Raw genomic sequence first — 19038 nt, forward strand, 5'->3', positions numbered from 1 at the left:
TTTGTCGTATCTGTGAAAACTTATCTAAACAACGCCTATATTAATTAATTAATTCCATACGTCACTGAACAGTGCCATTGCATCGCGCATGTGCGAGAAACCCGCCTATTTTGCAATGCCCTCCGGTTGGCTGCTGTTAGTTGTACAGCTTTCACGGAAATTATTTGGAGAGGGTCTTCAACGTCATTGACATAGGAATACATGGACGGAGCCTATGCTACGAACTTAGGCAAGGGGTTCTGAGATTTGCGGTAAGGAGAGGCTGCTGGCAAATCGGGCGAGTTCGGCTGTTCTCGACGTCGCCCGAATGATACTCGATAAAGTTTTGTAAAGTTGTGATACTGAAATTACATGCACGATGAGTTATTGTGTTGTGTCGGAATGTAGCAATCGCATTAATGCAAAAAGGAAAAATTGGCAACAACTTATGAAAGAAAATGATCCGAAAATTTCTTTTCATCTGTAAGTAAAATACATACAATTGTAGGTTATACACAATGCCGGTAAAACGTTTCAGATATTGTTATGTGTTTATTATTATATTCATATGAATAATTGTTCGATAACAGTTTTTCATTTATAGTTATTATAATTCATATATTTAATAATAATATATACGATTTGACTATATATATATTTATTATTAAATATATGAATTAATAAAAACTATAAATGAAAAACTGTTATCGAACAATTGTTCATATGAATATAATAATAAACAAGCCAACATTCTTTCTTAACACTGCCAGTAGATAATTTCAGTAAACGAGTACGATTAATATTCGACACAACTGGCTATAATTCTCTTTATTAGAACGACGTTTCGACCATACGGGATGTGGTCCTCTTCAGTAGGTGACAATGTTACATCTAAATTACGTTAAAAATATAATAATTAAATAAGATTGTCTTTCGGTGCCACCATTACTCGGTCTAGGTGTATAATCAAGCCAAAATTCTTTCTTAACACAATAACAATAAATTTAAATAATAATAAACACATAACAATATCTGAAACGTTTTGCCGACATTGTGTATAACCTACAATTGTATGTATTTTACTTACAGATGAAAAGAAATTTTCGGATCATTATTTTCTTTCATACGTTATTGCCAATTTTTCCTTTTTGCATTAATGCGATTGCTACATTCCGACACAACACAATAACTCATCGTACATATATATATATATCACTGGCGAAACCGAACATACCCAACAGCCGAAGTTACACGAAGTGCCAGTGCTCTCCCCTTACCGCTGATCTCAGCTTCCCCTCGTAAAAGGCTCCGTCCATATATTCCTATGTCAATGTTCAACGTCGCTAGAGCATTTAAATAATTATGATTGACTTAATAATTTTTATTTATATTTTCTTCTACATGTTTATTCTATGATCCCTTAGCATTACATATAAAAGTATTTATTGCAATGGTATATGTACACAAAGTACTCCAATCTTGAAAGAAACATGAGAACAACCGCGTACAACGTGAAAGATTTCTCCGGAAATTTACTTTCTGCTTTCTTAGCACGCGTTGCGAAGTCTAGCACACAGAGGAATGCGATTCTCGTGACATAATATTCTAACGTCCATCAAATGCTGTCAAAAAATACACTCGATACCGAAACGACTCTTCAAAGAGTGCAAAGGGTGATTTGCGCCGGCAAAACTGTCTATCGTGAACCCGTTACAATATTGCGCTCTTAAATAAAAAAAAAAGGGGGGGGGGAGACGATACTATGTCCTCTCGGTATTCGAATATTCGAGAGGGAGGATGACGACGATGCGCGAATAAACGCGCATCAAAGCTACTCGGACTTGGACTTCGCGGTGTCATCTCTGTAATGGAGGAACACGAGCGAGAACAGGAACACGCCGCCCATCATGGAGAACGCGCTTATGTAATACGGGAACGCGCTCGGTATGAAGCGCTCGTACTGCGTGTGCTGCAGCGGGCGCACGGAGACCTGCGTCGTGCTGTAGAGGTGCGTCAGCCCGACGCGCGTGTAATCCACCTTGAACTGGTACACCCCGTACACGTCCGGGATCTTGAATCTGCCCTCGTAACGACCGTTGCCGACTGGCTTCATGGTCATGCGGACGAACGGGTCGATCCGCACGAACTCCAGCTGCAGATCGTTCGTCTCGTAGGGCACCCACTTGCCGTCCGACAGCCGCTCGACGTCGATCGAGTACACCACGTCGTCCATGATCGTGTACGCGGCCGGCGGCTGCGACTCGCCGACTCGGTGATGGTGGACGGACGACACGCGGATCACGCCGTTCTCCTTGAACACCCACTGGGCCATGGCTTTCGCCACCATCTGGTTGCCGGACTTCTCGTATCTCTGACCACCTGCAGGAGCGATTAGTTTCAGTTTAAACAAAATGAATAATTATTTTAATAATTTTGATATAGAAAAATACTCTAAGACTAAATAAAAATGTCACGTTTCATTGCTATCGCGTTTACCTTGTCCCTTCTGAATCGGGCTGGTGAACGCTTCATCGCTGAAGAAAAACAGCGAACCCGAGAACAGGACTCGAGCATTGTTCCTGGCTTGCAGAGCCGCTATCAGCAAGGTATTCTTGCCAACGCCATGCGGATACTCCTTGACTGGCTGGTCCGGATTGTAGGTGTAGGCCGAGGTAGATGCTGACAGCAGACGTAGAATTAAGGGATTATCCGTGTCCGCGATCAGTCCGGTTCCCTGGTAGAGCAATGGTGGGATATCTTTGCTCCCAATGATGACCGGAGCGTCTATCAGGTTCGCTGGGTCTGCTACTATGGTGGTATGCTGCCCGTTATCGGAAGCGTCATAATTCATGTGATCGATCACAGCGGAGCCCTCCTCGTCTATCTCCAGGCCGCACTCCGAGGCTAGCTCGTGCAAAGCGTCGCCGGATTGCGAGGAGCCGGCAATTAAGACATTCCCGCCGCCATCTATGAACTCTGTGATCGCCTCCACGCTCAAAGCACCGCCAAACTCCTCGACCGTGGGTGCAAATATTATCAAGTGCTCGTACAAATATTCGCCGTACTTGGAGAGCTGCAGATTCGCATCATCAGCTGACTTGAAAGTTAACACGTAGCCACTATCTGTAAAAAAATGTTGAAACACGTTATTGAAGAATGCAAGCGTGTATTATGTTAATATAAGTTTCGTTTACTTATTAGCTTATTAATTTTCAATTATTTAATTAAATTTAATTAAAAGTTAAATTCTGTGAATTTATATGGCTACTACACGCTGCGATTGATCGGCGAATCCGACATTACCGAGTTCAAGTAAAAATAGACTAGAAATACGCCGAAACATATGTTATTAGCTGTCGGTTTGATTTTTACACACACTGTTAGCGTTTAAAACGCAAATTAACGCTAACAGTAACGTATGATATTAAAAAAACTGCAAAAACTGCTATTAAGGCAAGCCGACAAGAGTGGCGCAACAATTAGCAAGATAGCGATGATAACATAGATACCTTGCAGTGTTTTAAAGAATATCGAGTGCGTTTCCTTGATCGCGAGATTGTCGAGTAGAACGAGAGTCGGGCCGCCCGCGTTCGCGCCGGCGAGCACGAAAAGCAGGCAGATTAACCTATTCACCAGCCTCATCGTCGCGCACCACCGTGACGGGACCTCGCTTGCCACGAGTCGGACACATCGGCTTGTCGGAGCAGCGCGCGTTCGCAAAAGCGGAGCCAGCGGACTTAAAGGCTCATCCAAATGTCCTCGCATGCGACAGCGACCGAAGGAATGCGTATGCGTCATATCGTGACATCGAAACCGCGCTTAATGAGTCTGGGCGTGTGTTTGGGTTTGTCTGAAATTGATCAGTTGTTCGTCACCCTCTCGTCGACGGCTGAGATTTTCACGTTTTAATTTGACTCCCCTAAATGATCTAGCATAATGAGACGCTACTTTTTCATGCTCACACTCGTGACGTGCCTCACTTGGCATGGTAAGTTGCTCCAGTGTTGTACAAAGTGATGTTAAAACCGCGGTACGAGCGCGAGAGCTAGAGTAGTCGCTGCACTCTTGTTTATTGCACTTTAAAATTTAATGTTTCTAATTTGTCATATCATGTTCATGTATCGCACAATCAGTCGTGCGTGGTATATTTCTAAATCGGAGCGTGTTAAATTTGAGGGGCCTTAACATAGATATATAATGTTAGAAACATATCGTCCTTGCATTTATTTATTTATATTATTTGATTTACACTATTAGTAGCAAACTTTTCTATATTTTATATAGCAAAAAATACATTTATTATAAATTTGGATTTTGGAATATGCTCACGTTAATACTGAGAGACCATGTATTATTTGCCAGTTGTCAGAACACAGAACACAGGGGGTTGCCATATACCTCTGGTCATCAGAGGATCATGGTTCTCCTGGGAAAACGGAAGGAACACCCTGACTGAAATAAATGCCAATAGCATGACTGGCCGGGGTACATGCGTGAACGTGATGGAGGAGTATCACGTTAATTATACGTTTGTGTTCCGCGACGCAAATACTCCGACTTCCTACGACAGCTGCTACCACTGTGTGAAGCTCCTCGTCCGAACGGTGAATGTACTGGAGAAGCTCGAAGTGAGCTGCGTAAACCTGCCCAATGGGATAGAACCCACGGTGGACAACGTCTGCAGAGGCTTAAACGCGAACCAGCACCTGATAACGCTGTTCTCGGAGAATTATGTGCCCGTGAACTGCAGATCCTCCTTGGAGGGGGTCTGGCAGTTCGCCTATCAAAATCGGTTCAGATTTACGGGGGAATGCAACAATCCAGACGCGCAGATAAAGTCCTGCCAGACCGCGGGAACCCAGTTTCTCATAACCAATCAGAAATTCAACATCACGTACAAGAGATGCCCCGGCATGAAGGGAACCTTTGACGGGCTGGTAGAGTACAGCTGCCTGGGCGACTGGTTCGTCGACAAGAATCACTTCTTCGCGGTGGCGAATACGAAGGAGTCGCGGAAGGACGAGAAGTACAGGTGCTTCTTGAAGAATCGCGACGACGACTTGTACATCGGTGTGTCGATCACCGCAGAGTGCAACACTCTGAAAACTGTTGAGAAGAGCCCCGAGCGTCTGCGAATCACCCCGGTCAAGGCGGAGATAGTTGAGCCGGGCTGTCGCTTACCCGAGGACATGTCTGGGAATTGGATCAATACCGCCAACATCGACGCAGACATCTTCATCAACGAGACGCACATCATCGAGACTTGGTACCCGGACGTAGGGCGGTATCGACGAACGATTTACGTTTGCCGCGAGCAAAGGGACTCCAGAGTCATGATGGCGAGATTGACGGTTGATGGATGGTACGTTTGAAAGTCTTTGAAGAGAAGCATCTCCCTATTTGCGCAAAGTGAAATAAATATATCAAAACTGCTTTCACGTACTGTAAAAAAAAATTATTGCGTTACCTGAAATGTGTTTGCAGCCAGAAGGACTACGTTTGCTTCGACTTCGTACGGCGACATCACAACGTCATCAGGTATCGACGCGGGGTGGCTGTGATAAAGGACGATTTTCATACGGTGTGTTCCTGGGTTCAGTTTCCCAACAAGGAATCCTGGAAGTTCGACCTATTTTTAGGTAATTGTAATAATAAATAATATTCAAACAGCGTCGTACATTTAGCAAAATCGTTAATTGACCGTGCTACATTATTTCTTACGTTTATTAGCGAAAAATCCGGTCCCGGTGCGCTGCCCGATAGCTGGGAAGTACATGTTCCATCAGAAAGGGGACGTCATGTTCGAGACCAGGATTCTGGGTGGCGTCACGAAATCCCCTCGGCCGAACATTTATTGTAAACAGAATATCTCGGACTTCTCGGTGTGCAGTACTGATCAGAAGGAGATCGCCATCGATGAAACTTACTGCCTGTCCGTGGACCACTTGGGAAAACCAGTCGACATCTACAGTAAGCGTCGCTGACGTCTCACGTCTGAGCGTACAGTCTTAATTTACTCGCAACGTCGTTGTCTTCACAGGCGATCCGGATTACATAATGAAGTGCATCGGATATTGGAAGGAGAATTTGAAGTCGTATCTGATTACGTACGATGAGTTGGATCCCTTCAGTAAGTACCGCTGCTGGGTGTACCAGAGGGCCGACTTGAACAGGGTGCTCCTGTCGCAAGCTATCGGTCCGTTCTGCGATCTCAAGCAAGACGTGTCGAGTCAGAATTACACGGAAGGCGCCGCGGTCGCGCTGGAACTGCAGGTGAGGCAAAGCTTCATCCGCTATAAATGAGGAATTGAAAAAAAAAGAGATTACAGAATTTACCAAATTTATGCGATACGTTCGGAATTAACAGGAATACGAGCGAGAGCGCGACCGATGCCCGATGCACTTCGATGACGGCAGCAATCCTTGGGTGCAAACGGAGAATTTCGTCAACGTCTTCCACTTCGGCAGCGGCGCTAGCATAAAGAGCGGTTTCCCGTTCTTGTTTATCGTACCGCTAGTGGCAATATTTTATTTTAAAAGTGTGTAAATAATTCAGAATTCGCACGAAAAATCGAGCCGTCCGTTAGTTTCCGTTTAAGACCCGTTACGACGTCACGATAGAGATTTTAGACATGAAAATATCGTGAAAACATTCGAAACAATTTTTACACGCGGGCTTGGCACGCGCATATCCACATAGTTCCGTCCATTATGAGATTTTATGATGATATGTGATCATAAGTGCCTCAAACACTATCTCACATCATTTTTTAGATAGATGATGTACCATGTAGATATTGTTCAACTCACTCCAACGTATCCGAAATCCGTCCAAAGGGAATCTCTTACGTGTAAGAAGTGAATTTGCAACTCACACGCTAAACATTATTTTATCTTGAGTGTGTAAGTCGAAATGATGATGTCAAACAAGATCTTTTAGTCAAGTACTGCCTGATAGATAACAAGGATCGTAATAGTCTTTTAATTGAATTAACAACATATTAAAAAAGGACTCGAGTGGTAATTTTATAATTTTTAAGACAGGTCAAATTTTATTTTAGTATATTTTAGAATTTTATATATATTTTTTTCTTAAATGTGTTTTAATCATATGCACATATGGAATATATTTATATTTAAGAGAAATTTTAAAAAGTAATAAAATGCGCAAAACGACGAATTTCTTGTCATGTGCATCGTGTGCAAGAGCGAATGCATGTCACAATTTTACTAAAGTTCTTACATTTAAGAAAACACCATTTTGTACAATTTATGCAATAATAAGTAAAATTGTTTGTAATATTTTAATTGTATTATTAATAATTTGATATTTATCACGTGAAATGCTAAAAAATAAAAATAAAAGCTTATTGTGTTATTTCAATTTATAGCCGAAGACAGTGGCAGGCTTGGATTCAAATTTTTTGAAACTAGGCTATTAGATGAAATTTTTATTTTTTTTAAATGAAACAATTTAAAATATTAAAATTTAATGATTGATGAAAAGGAAGCTATGAGATTTACATAAATGAAAGAAATATCGCTAGAACAGATATATAACTCGTTATAGATATAATTATGCTATAACATCATTCCTTACATAATACCAATATTACATCTAAAGTGTTAGTTTTCTTAATGAACCTTAAGATTAATTATATACAATATAAATACGCGCACAAAAATATTTCTGAGACATGGAACATTTATTTTGTCCAGCTCACTTTGGGTATATCAAAGTGTTCTGTTAAGCTATCCAAGTGTCGATTAAACTCTTCCACTCGTTGCTTGTGCGTCTTGGAGGCTTTTTGCTTGATTCTTTCAGTTTGCTGAAAATAATATTAAAAATAAGCAATATTAATCAATATTGAAAGTTACGTTAAAATGTAGTAATTTATGCACATGTTGACTATCACATCAAACTGAGCCAACACATAAATGCACAAAAAAATATATTTAACAAGTTTTACATGTTATATCGATTTCAAATCTTACTTTTGATAATTGCTATTTATGCCTTACCATTTTCTCTTGCATTTTCTGAAAAGCCAATTCTGCATTTGTCCGTTTCACTTCTGCCGTCTGCGGCTTTTCCTCCTCAACAATCTTTGACACCTCCACTAACTTCTTCTTCTTTCCATGCTTCTCCTTTTTCCTGTAAAAAGATGAAGATAACCTTTAATATAAATTTAATCGCTCATTTAAAAGAAATTATTCAGAATTTTTATTTCATCGTTTCAAATGATGTTTAATGGTCTGCTATTAAGATATTAGTGGAGCATACTTGAAGAGAACGATACGAAGAGAAATTGTATTGATGATCCATATACATAACCTTACCCAATCAATGAAATACTTACTTCTTGCTTACTGTTTCCTCATTCTTCAGTTTCAGGCGTCCTGGTGCAGCCTTTGCATATAGGTCAGTTTCAGTATTCGTTGCAGGCATCGTGAATTGATAAAAAGATCGATTGTGTGACACGAATCTCCAAAGACTCGTTCAACAAAACGTCAAAGCACGGTCAAAATGGAGACTGCTGCTAATTTGCCCGAATGACGCTTCAGTGGCAGTGATACAAACACAAATTCACTAGACGTCGAAAGTTACTAGAACTAGACGTGGAAAGTTTTATATATAGTTGACTAACCTGTTTGTTTTTAAAAAGAATCGTCACATAACCTTTACGAGAGGAACTCGTAAGTAATAATTGGAAAACTTTTTAAAATAATTTGAATACTTTTTGAAGTAATCGAACACCTGCATTTTCAATAAACATTCATGTTTAGTGTTCTTTATTTTTTGTATCATGAGGTTTCAACATTTCATTAATTATATGTTACACGTCCTTTTAAATTAATATTTGAATAACATTTATATTTATATATTCTGTCAGTATACTGCCTCACAATAATAAATTATATTTTTACTTGGGAAATAATTGCGATTATTTTATTCTATTCTAGTTTACGCTTAGAAAAATGTGGCCTCTGATAGTGAGGTCTTTCGGCAGTTTTGGCAAGTATCTTACACTTCCTATCGTGGCTGTTATTGGAGCTGTCGGGTACTACGTCGAGAGTCGTGTATCCGACCGTTACACGCCAGCGACAGCACCTATCGTACAGCAACGGCAGGAGAGATTACTGGAAAATATAGATTCGGCTAACAAAAAGAAGCACAATCCCTTAGAAGTCAATCTCTCACCGTCATTGTCCAGTTAGGTGTGCATGTTACATCACTAGTATCATATAAAATTGGAAAACAACAATTAACACGATAGAAGGACTGGATATGAATTTGCGTTCCAAGAAGATACGTTACCAAGCTTTACAAAATATATGTCTATATTATAAATTATATGTATATATTATAGATGTTTAATTCTTATTAATAATCATGATTACATAAGTAAAACAGGATAGAATTTATTATTTAACATCCGCTTTCCAGTTCGCGATGAGAACCCAATCGATATCAGGCTTCCACTCCAAATTTGTAAATAACAACATGTTTGTACACGTCGCCCGGTCGTATTAGGCTGTTCGGGAAGTTTTCCTGCAAAAAGACACGTCAAGTGTCGTTAATTGCGAATTGCAAGTGTTGCGAATCGTTCTGAGAAGAGACTTACGTGGTTGATGGCGTCGGGATAATTTTGCGTCTCCAAGCAGAAAGCGGCGTGCCTGTAGTACTGCGTTCCCTTCTTGCCGGTGATGCCCACTTGGTCTTTTTCAGGCAGGAAATTCGACGTGTACAGCTGGACGCCCGGCTGATTCGAGTAAACATCCAGGCGACGTCCCGAGGCCGGATGCACCACTTTGGCAACGAAGCTCATCCTCTTGGGATTGTACGGTCCCGGCAGGCAGAAGTTGTAGTCGTAGCCACCGCCCGGTACCTCGTCGATGACCTCGCCGAGCACCGTCGCGTTCCTCAGGTCCATCACGGAGTCCTCCACGCAGCGGAGCTCGCCGGTAGGAATGCTCTCGGCGTCCGTCACCGTCCAGCGATCCGCGTTCACGATGAACACGTGCTTGTACAGCTCCTCCGCGTTCATGAAGTCGCGTATGTCGTACAGGGACGTGTCCGCGTCGTCGTGACCGATTCTCGTGGCTGACAACTGCGACACAATTTCGATGATTGATCGATTAGTCGAATTGGAAGAGAATTCGTTACACGTACCCCAGCAAGATTGAAGTAGCCGTGATTCGTCATGTTGATCGGCGTCGCCTTCGTAGTCGTAGCCCTCATCTCTATGCGCAACTCTCCGTTGTCGTTCAGCTGGAAAGTCACCGTAGTCGTTACCGTTCCCGGGTAGCCCTCGTCGCCATCCGGACTGACCAGGGTCATCACCACGCAGTCACCCTCAACGGTGGCGTTCCACACCTTCCAACTCCAACCGCGAGTACCGCCGTGGAGGCTGTTCCGCCCCTTGTTCTTCGACACGTGGTAACGCTGGCCATCGATGATGAAAGTCGCTTTGCCGATGCGATTCGCGACGCGGCCGATGGTAGCACCGAAGTACGGATTATTTTCTGCCCGATAGCCTGGAAATTATTGTCCACTGCAGCGCATTCTCGGCTATTTGCAATTTATGTTTATTTTACTTCACTTGCTTCTTTTGCTATCTTGATTTCTGTTACTTTAAATGTATTTGTAGACAACCTGTGATACAGTTCTTCAAGTTTTCGATTTTTAAGTAATTTTAAGTTCCATTTGTCAGATAACAAAAATGTAAAAGCAGCCTAATTAATTTCACGAAATATTCTTTTTTGTAAAAATATATATACTTGTAGGACAAGGATATACCTTTTATATCGTCGAAGCCAAGCACGACGTCTGCTACGTGACCCTCCTTATCTGGTGTTCTGATGGCGGTCACCGTTGCGCCATACGTTATGACATCGACCTCCTGACCAGCGCTATTCTTCAGCGTGAACTTCTTGATCTCCTGATCATTTATGGTACCCCACGGTTCGGTGGTCACCGTAACAGACCCTGCTTTGCTCGGTGACGTTGTCGCAGCCATCCTTCACGAAGACAAAATCAGTATAAATCAGAGTAACAAGATTTCCAGAACTTGTACAAATTATCAGAAGATTTAACGTCTTAAAAAAAGATACAATTTCGACGTACGCTCATCGACAATTTTCTTAATTCGCAGATTAAAGACGCACAAACGCAAACTTCTAGCAGCGATTGATTTTTCAGAGATGAATCGCAAGACAAATGCTACGCGCATCGACTTGATGGTTCAACCGGCCGCAATCATCGAAGATAAGACTCGCGATATTAATATCAGACGCTTCCCAGATAACACGCATGTCGAAATGACATCTTAAAGACGTCTTAAAACTGACGTCTTTAAGACTATATCAGAAAGATGTCCTTAAGACGTCGTGAAAGAGACGTCTTAAATTCATTATCAGATATCCTTAAGATGTCTTAAAAAAATGTCTTTAAGACTTTGTCAGAAAGTCGTCCTTAAGACGTTATAAGATAGACGTCTTTAAGGGGAAGCTGGAGTTGCTAGTGAACTATTTTTTCACTATAGCGATAGTAATTGCAGTTTCGAAAATTCTCTTTATTGCTTGTGCAGAATAAAAAATCCTTTTCCACAAATGAAGTACAGATAGAAAGAAAGCCCGCTCTACAGGACTTTATATTCAAAATGGAAAAAAGTTAGAAAAGACAAATGCAAGTTTTTAACTTTTTTCCATTTTGAATATAAAGTCCTGTAGAGCGGACTTTCTTTCTATCTATACTTCATTTGTGGAAAAGGATTTTGTATTCTGCGCAAGCAATAAAGAGAATTTTCGAAACTGCAATTACCATCGCTATAGTGAAAAAATAGTTCACTAGCAACTACAGCATCTCCTTAAGGAGAACTATTTTTTCACTATAGCGATGGTAATTGCAGTTTCGAAAATTCTCTTTATTGCTTGTGCAGAATAAAAAATGCTTTTCCACAAATGAAGTGTAGATAGAAAGAAAGCCCGCTCTACAGGACTTTCTACTCAAAATGGAAAAAAGTTAAAAACTTGCATTTGTCTTTTCTAACTTTTTTCCATTTTGAATATAAAGTCCTGTAGAGCGGACTTATCTATACTTCATTTGTGGAAAAGGATTTTTTATTCTGCACAAGCAATAAAGAGAATTTTCGAAACCGCAATTACCATCGCTATAGTGAAAAAATAGTTCACTAGCAACTCCAGCATCCCCCTAAGACGACATAATGTTATCTGGGTTATTGATAGATAGCGGTGCAAATACGCGCAAGTGCGTGCCAGAGTACGTGCTACGTGAGATTACATTCGGATGGCTACGATATCGCGCGATGAATCTCTGCGAATCTCGATCCGTTATCATAGAGATATAAGCCGGCTGTGTGCCGGCAAGCAATTAAGCATTGCATAAAGGATTAATTTTGAGTAAAACAATGTAGAACAGCTGCTCCTCTTACCAGCAAGGATGGACCAGAGATATGACACACAGAAGCAGACAGTACACAAACATCGTTAACTAAAGATCCGAAAAGTCCTGGAGGCAATCTTTGATGTAATAAGGCGCGACGGTGTAACGGTGTAAAAGACCACGCGCGCTCTGCAGCACGTTCTGCGAGAATCTGACTTTTATCCGTATCGTCTACGTAGAAAGTCATTCGATCCTTCTTTTTGCAAGTATAATGTTCGCAAGTGTGCGCGAGTGTGCGCGAGTATCATACAATGGACCAAGGACGACAATATTACCGCGCGTCAATGCGTAGAATACGCGAGTTGCACGAGGTCGTATTTAATAGGAAAATATTTCAGAAGACATTATTCAATTTATAATGCTATTGTCTTGTTGTGTAGGAAAATCCCACAACAATAAATAGATAAATTATAAAAGATATTAATAAGAACTTCCTTTGCAAAATTTGCATAGATCTGATCGATCGTCAAGGAATTCTTAATTTACGGAGATATCTTCTCTATCTTAACCTACTTATTCTTTATAACAAAATAAGCAAAAGTTAAAATTAATCTTTTATGCAATGCTTAATTATATAAAATTTTGCATTAATAATTTCTAAAATCTTGACTCTAATATCGAACGTGTAATTTTGCAAGTAACATAGAAATTGGTTATAAATTCAATATTTATTTAAAAAATTTATTAAATGTAATTTAATACTGCCTCCGCCATATTTGGCAGACTTGGCAATCATACAGTTTCTTATTTTTTTATGTTATTGAAATACTCTTCACACCTGGTTACTTCATTTCTATAAACCAATTTTCAAAAGTGACTGTTTAATAATTAATTCACAACTGTTGATCGTTATTTGTATCAATCGCTTTTATCAAAGCATCGGTAACGTGCATTTCCTCTTGGATGGCTTTAAATTTCTTATTAATAGCGTCTGTGGCTTTCTGAATGGCTTGCAGATCCTGTAATAAATTCAAGCAAAATATATCTCAATAAGACGCCATTCACGTGTACTACGTGTAGTAACTACTGTGTTCACAACGTATGACATCACCTAACCATTTTTACGTTGGTCAGGAATGCCAGTTTCTGTTCCTCCGTATACGTCTCAGTAAAGGATTGCAGAGATGATGAAAACGACGTATTGGCCATAACGCAAACAATAGAAAATACTAACGATTTGCTTTAATCAATCGTGCGCCGAAATGGACTGCCAACGCCGGTCAACAAGTTTGATGTCACAAGTTCAAAGGCGGATTTAAAAGTTTCTAGTAGCGCTCTCTGTCCACTGATGCGCTAAATTGCGAGCGGGATGTCGGTAATGTCGATTACTTCTTTCTTAGTTCCAGCCAGATGATGGCGCTTTCGCGACGCGGAGCTGGCCTGCTCGCCAGCTACTCCGGGCAGAGAGAAACCTGAGAGCGGCCACCAGCCTCCACGGGCACATTTCCTGACGTTTGACGCGCCGCCTGACAAAGTGGACGTGAACTAGTTCGTTACGCTCGGTAATGATACATGATTCGTGTCCAAACTATTCACAAGGAAGCTTTCCCATGTAAACTCTACTTTCGAACGAGTCATAGTGCGTTCGAAAGGGAAGGTAAAAATATTAATGTCGTGTTCGAGGGTTTGGGTGTATGAGCCTTGGGTTCGGAGAAATTTACATCTAAAAGTGAGCATTTTCCAGCGGTACCGAAAGTACCATGAATAGCTACAACTCGGCGCGAAGCGCGGTAGTCCAGTGGCTAAGCGCGAGACTCGTGTTTTGCCATCCGCGCAAGTTGGGTTCGAAACCGAGTCGTGATAATTTTTTTTCTTCGGATTTTTGTTTCTTTGTGTTTACATTATATTTTTTTATTATATAAATAATAAATTATTATGTAAATAATGATTTATTATGTTTTATTATATTTTGGAGGTATACGTATATGTATAATGAGACATAAACATATACATTTAACATTTGTAAATTTTTTATTTATTTATATCGTTTGTATACTGTCGAGTGTTTATTTATTATAAAATTCTGACTCATTAAAAAAAGTGTCACAACCTCTGTGACTGTACAGTGTTACGGATGAAAATTTATATAAAAGCATTTATGTTTGTTATGCTTTTATATAAATTTTCCATCCGCAACACTGTACAGTCATGTCAGAATTTTATAATAAATAAACACTCGACAGTATACAAACTATATAAATAAATAAAAAGTTTACAAATGTTAAATGTATATGTTTATGTCTCATTATATACGTATACCTCCAAAATATAATAAAACATAATAAATCATTATTTAAATAATAATTTATTATGTACATAATAAAAAAATATAATGCAAACACAAAGAAACAAAAATCCGAAGAAAAAAAATTATCACGACTCGGTCTCGAACCCAACTTGCGCGGATGGCAAAACGCGAGTCTCGCGCTTAGCCACTGGACTACCGCGCTTCGCGCCGAATGGCAGCTATTTATGGTATATACTTTCCGTACCGCTGGAAAATGCTCACTTGTATCATTACCGAGCGTAACGAACTAGTTCACGTCCACTTTGTCAGGCGGCGCCAAACGTCAGGAGGCTGGCGGCCGCTCTCAGGTTTCTCTCTGCTCCGGGATCCCCTCAAAAAACGTGCGTGGGAGATTGTCGACCCTGTGGGGGTTGCCTGCATCTCCGCGATACTCTCTCTCTTTGTTCATAGATTGCGACTAGCCTGACGCGGGAGCTCGTGGATGTCTACGTTCGTCGATATTCCAGCGCGATCGTAATGCCGATCCGCGAGTCGGCAGCGCACGTGTCCGACGTTTTGTCGTCGCGAGGGCGAACATAACCCCCCCGAGACGATGGACCGCCCCGTTTTCCTGGGACGTTCTCGTAATCGTGCGTGAGATACGACGCATTCGTGACGTTTGCTAACGCCTTCATCTGGGCCTCCCCGCTTTTAACGTAAACATGGGACTGCTGTTCGCCAAGCTGTGGAGCCTCTTCGGCAACGAAGGTGAATCATCGAGTCGCGAATGTCAATCGTTCACCTTCCCTTCGTCCATTTCTTTTGTACGCAACCACCGTGTGTATTTATGACAACGTGTGCAACGGAGAATATCACCGCGCGATCCGATAACGTCAATCATCGGCAGTATGGAATTCCATTAGGTGGCTCGCACCTGACATCCGTCAACACACGTACATCGAGCTCCAACAAACACGCGAGGCGCGCTTAAACAGTTCCTACTTCCCCGTCTCACGTCTCGACAAAATGTTTGTGCTTTTTACTCGATTTTGTTATCTCAAGATCCGTACGAGTCACCGTACGAGTAAATTCACGGGTGATTTCTGCAGAATCATGCGGCTAGTGAATTGTATCCTGTTGACTGTGCCTTTTAGAAATTTCATGCAAATGTACACTGGCCTACTTTCTAATCGCTCGGTTAACATATGCTATCTTTTGGCCCAGTGAATTTGTACGTTACATTTCTGTACAATTACAACATCAGTTGCCTCATTGTTTTTAAACAATTTTTCTGCCACATAACGTTCATCAAGTCGAAGTTACGTGCGTGTCATTCGCATTAATCCGCATGCTGGTATCCTATAAAATAAAATTTTTGTGCGCCACTAATTTTTGGGAGATATCTCAGTCGTAACAATTATTACAACCGCGGGGAAATTTGCTTCCAGAGCATAAGATAGTCATGGTCGGTCTGGACAATGCAGGGAAGACGACAATACTGTACCAGTTCCTGATGAACGAGGTCGTCCACACATCCCCGACCATCGGATCTAACGTGGAAGAAGTGGTGTGGAAGAACATTCACTTTATCATGTGGGACCTGGGCGGCCAACAGAGTTTGAGAGCCGCCTGGTCCACCTACTACACAAACACCGAGTTTATCATTATGGTCATAGACAGTACCGATCGTGAGAGGCTCGGTGTGATCAGGGAAGAACTGTACTCGATGTTGAACCACGAGGAGCTGAGCAAGGCCAACGTTCTGGTCTACGCCAACAAGCAGGACTTGAAGGGCAGCATGACTGCAGCCGAGATTTCCAGGCAGTTGGATTTGACGTCCATTAAGAAGCACCAGTGGCATATACAGAGCTGTTGCGCTCTCACGGGAGAAGGGTAAGAGAGCTGATGATCCGTTGTGCTCACTTAGCGCGAGGGGCGACGCGATTGAGGCGTCAAATAAAATATTGGAAAAATGTTTCAGGTTGTACCAGGGGCTGGAGTGGATCGTTGGACGTTTAAAAAAGACATGACGTACATTATGAGAATCGCGCGCGCGCGCACGCGTGTCCACGAGTCTAACGAAATATTCAAAATGTAAAATATGTTATCGAGATAAGTTATTTTAGCCACGCGCTTTGACGGTTATACGAAAGAAAGAAAAAGAGAGAAGGAGCAGGACTGTCGAGTTTCATTAGTCATTATTTAGATCTTCCGTATGACTCTCAAAGTGTATCCAATCATGTCATTTACCGCAGCAGATATTTAATAGGTGGACGGGTAATAAGCCTGTTCTTTAGCTACCAATTGTGCAAACGCAATGCAAACGCGCGGCTGTTGTTTGTACTGTTGTGGAAATTCGATATCGAGCGTTGTTTACGATCGAGATAAAACCAGATGGAGATAAATGCAAATAGACGAGACAAAAATACAGATTAAATTTATATTACAAATAACGATTATCACTTTCCATTTCTTGTGGCATCTAAAAAGTGCACGTTTGGATTGGTCAATTAAGTAATTACCGTAAATTAAGAAAATTACCAACCATAAATCACTGATTCAATAACCTCTATTTAAAAAAACATCATTAATTGTTTATAAGCTGTACAAGCTTTATCACGACAAGGGCGCGAAAATCTCTTTATCCCGTCCACCTGCAGTGAACGAGCAGATTGAAAATGGATGAGGACAGTCGTTATTTGTACTCGGTTGACATAAAAGAGCGCAACGGAAATGCATCTGTGTACATAGTTTTTTATACTTCTTATTAAGAAGACGAGGTCTATAAAAAACAAGAAAAAAAAGACAAGCAAGAATGAAAAGTTAAGCGGGAGACCGTAGAAAGCACAGACAGATTTTACGACGTTCCCGTACCGTAAGAGAAACCGAGAGCCCGAGCAGATTCACGGCAAGATCGAGAGCTCCTCTCAAGGTAGAATACGAACTGCTCTGTGATACGTGGATTCAATTTTGAGACAGTTGTTTGCTGGGATAGTACGAGGTGCGACTTACCTCACGCAAGCAGCTAAATCGCTAGATAAACTGATAAAGTCGGACGGAAGATAACCGATAACATCTTCAGCACGTGAATGCAAGTAAATGGAAATTTTTTGGTTTTTTTAAAGGTAACTTTTATTTCTGATTCATTCATTTGCGATTATTCATTTTTGTCTGCTTTACTCGTTTCCGATGACGAAATTCGTGAGATCATGTGCATACGATATTATTGTTATGTTTCTTGCGTATATATAATTATTATTAATATACTTGCGCGAAATATTTTTAGTTATTAAGCAAGACGCGAAATTTGGCCGTTTAATGAAGCTTATTTTTCGAGCTCTTCCATTCACTTGCTGTTACAATATACGAAGACGATGGAAAACGGAAGAACGTTGATTCTAATCTACACGGATCTTCTCATTTCCAACTGACAACTGTCTCGTTTTTGTTTTATTTAAATCATAAATGTAATATCTTTATGTAGCGTAAAAATACTCCATTTAGGTATATATACAATTAATTAGCATAACTAAGGAAAAAAAATTATCAACTGGCTCTCGTTTAACAGCTAAATAAGCAAAAACAATTGTTGTATAAGAGTTTTTAACATCACTGCACGCGAGAGACAGAGAGAGAGAGAGAGAGAGACAAATGCCGTCTAATGCCAGAGTGAGATCGTAACAGATTTAAAAGTTACATAAACGTTAACGCTACTTTTCTCATATTGAGAAACAGATTCTTCAATGTTGATGACATAAGAGAGCTGTGTCTCGTGTACATTGTTTGCTTCTCGAAAAATTCTACGCGGAATATAATAATAAAATCGTATCTTTGCCCGTCGAATTTATTCTCGGATGTGTCCGTCTTCATTGTAACGTAATTGTGTAAAAATTTTTTGTGTAATGTAAAGTACAATACATAGGTTGTTTTGACACGTCGGCAGAGTGAGCGGACGCATGAAAATATGATACACTGATTTTACCAATTTCTTTTTTATATACGGCCCGATCTGCGCCGTGTCTAACGATTGTGGAAGCCAATCAATTCCGATCTATTGATCTTTATCTAATATATTGTATAATATAAGCCAGGGGGAATCCTGTACAACTCTATTAAATAATAACAAGGAATAAACTACACAATGTGAAATAAATGAAGTCAGTTTCTATGGATAAGGAACAAGTCTGTTCTCTTTTTCTTCCCACCATCTTTGCCAATTCCTATAATTTGCATTTCCTCGAAAAGTTTAATTACGTAATATTTTATATGATTTGACACGATTTTTAGATTAAATAAGCGAGAGTTTATTTGAAGTTATTTGGCATTGAAATTTACAGCGCGCTACTGCGAGAACATTAAAATTTTA

General features: G+C 40.7%; 6 protein-coding genes across 6 annotated transcripts; 3 read left to right on the forward strand and 3 right to left on the reverse strand.

The window, feature by feature from the left end:
• Window positions 1-1341: 1341 nt before the first annotated feature.
• Window positions 1342-3681, reverse strand: LOC105277423 (dolichyl-diphosphooligosaccharide--protein glycosyltransferase 48 kDa subunit). Its single transcript, XM_011335782.3, has 3 exons — window positions 3489-3681; window positions 2476-3102; window positions 1342-2358 (listed from the first exon to the last, which is right to left on the reverse strand). Exons 1-3 carry the CDS (start codon window positions 3619-3621, stop codon window positions 1811-1813), a joined length of 1308 nt encoding a protein of 435 aa, XP_011334084.1. The 5' UTR covers window positions 3622-3681; the 3' UTR covers window positions 1342-1810.
• A 234-nt stretch (window positions 3682-3915) lies between these two features.
• LOC105277418 lies at window positions 3916-7283 on the forward strand. Its single transcript, XM_011335770.3, has 6 exons — window positions 3916-3967; window positions 4342-5341; window positions 5464-5618; window positions 5710-5949; window positions 6020-6252; window positions 6347-7283. The coding sequence occupies exons 1-6, from the start codon at window positions 3916-3918 to the stop codon at window positions 6524-6526; spliced, it is 1860 nt and encodes a 619-aa protein (XP_011334072.1). The 3' UTR covers window positions 6527-7283.
• A 132-nt stretch (window positions 7284-7415) lies between these two features.
• Window positions 7416-8531, reverse strand: LOC105277411 (protein FAM32A). The gene is made up of 3 exons (XM_011335758.3): window positions 8340-8531; window positions 8002-8134; window positions 7416-7808 (listed from the first exon to the last, which is right to left on the reverse strand). Exons 1-3 carry the CDS (start codon window positions 8426-8428, stop codon window positions 7686-7688), a joined length of 345 nt encoding a protein of 114 aa, XP_011334060.1. The 5' UTR covers window positions 8429-8531; the 3' UTR covers window positions 7416-7685.
• A 63-nt stretch (window positions 8532-8594) lies between these two features.
• LOC105277393 (small integral membrane protein 12) lies at window positions 8595-9393 on the forward strand. The gene is made up of 2 exons (XM_011335737.2): window positions 8595-8676; window positions 8944-9393. Exon 2 carries the CDS (start codon window positions 8959-8961, stop codon window positions 9196-9198), a length of 240 nt encoding a protein of 79 aa, XP_011334039.1. The 5' UTR covers window positions 8595-8676; window positions 8944-8958; the 3' UTR covers window positions 9199-9393.
• On the reverse strand, window positions 9338-12657 carry LOC105277400 (aldose 1-epimerase). The gene is made up of 5 exons (XM_011335747.3): window positions 12435-12657; window positions 10781-11001; window positions 10154-10518; window positions 9606-10091; window positions 9338-9532 (listed from the first exon to the last, which is right to left on the reverse strand). The coding sequence occupies exons 1-5, from the start codon at window positions 12485-12487 to the stop codon at window positions 9452-9454; spliced, it is 1206 nt and encodes a 401-aa protein (XP_011334049.1). The 5' UTR covers window positions 12488-12657; the 3' UTR covers window positions 9338-9451.
• Window positions 12658-15049: 2392 nt separating this feature from the next.
• LOC105277374 (ADP-ribosylation factor-like protein 5B) lies at window positions 15050-18850 on the forward strand. The gene is made up of 3 exons (XM_011335706.3): window positions 15050-15440; window positions 16121-16565; window positions 16654-18850. Exons 1-3 carry the CDS (start codon window positions 15395-15397, stop codon window positions 16700-16702), a joined length of 540 nt encoding a protein of 179 aa, XP_011334008.1. The 5' UTR covers window positions 15050-15394; the 3' UTR covers window positions 16703-18850.
• The last annotated feature ends 188 nt before the right edge of the window (window positions 18851-19038 follow it).

Source organism: Ooceraea biroi, chromosome 11 (assembly GCF_003672135.1).
Source record: "Ooceraea biroi isolate clonal line C1 chromosome 11, Obir_v5.4, whole genome shotgun sequence".
Taxonomy (NCBI): Eukaryota; Metazoa; Arthropoda; class Insecta; order Hymenoptera; family Formicidae; genus Ooceraea; species Ooceraea biroi.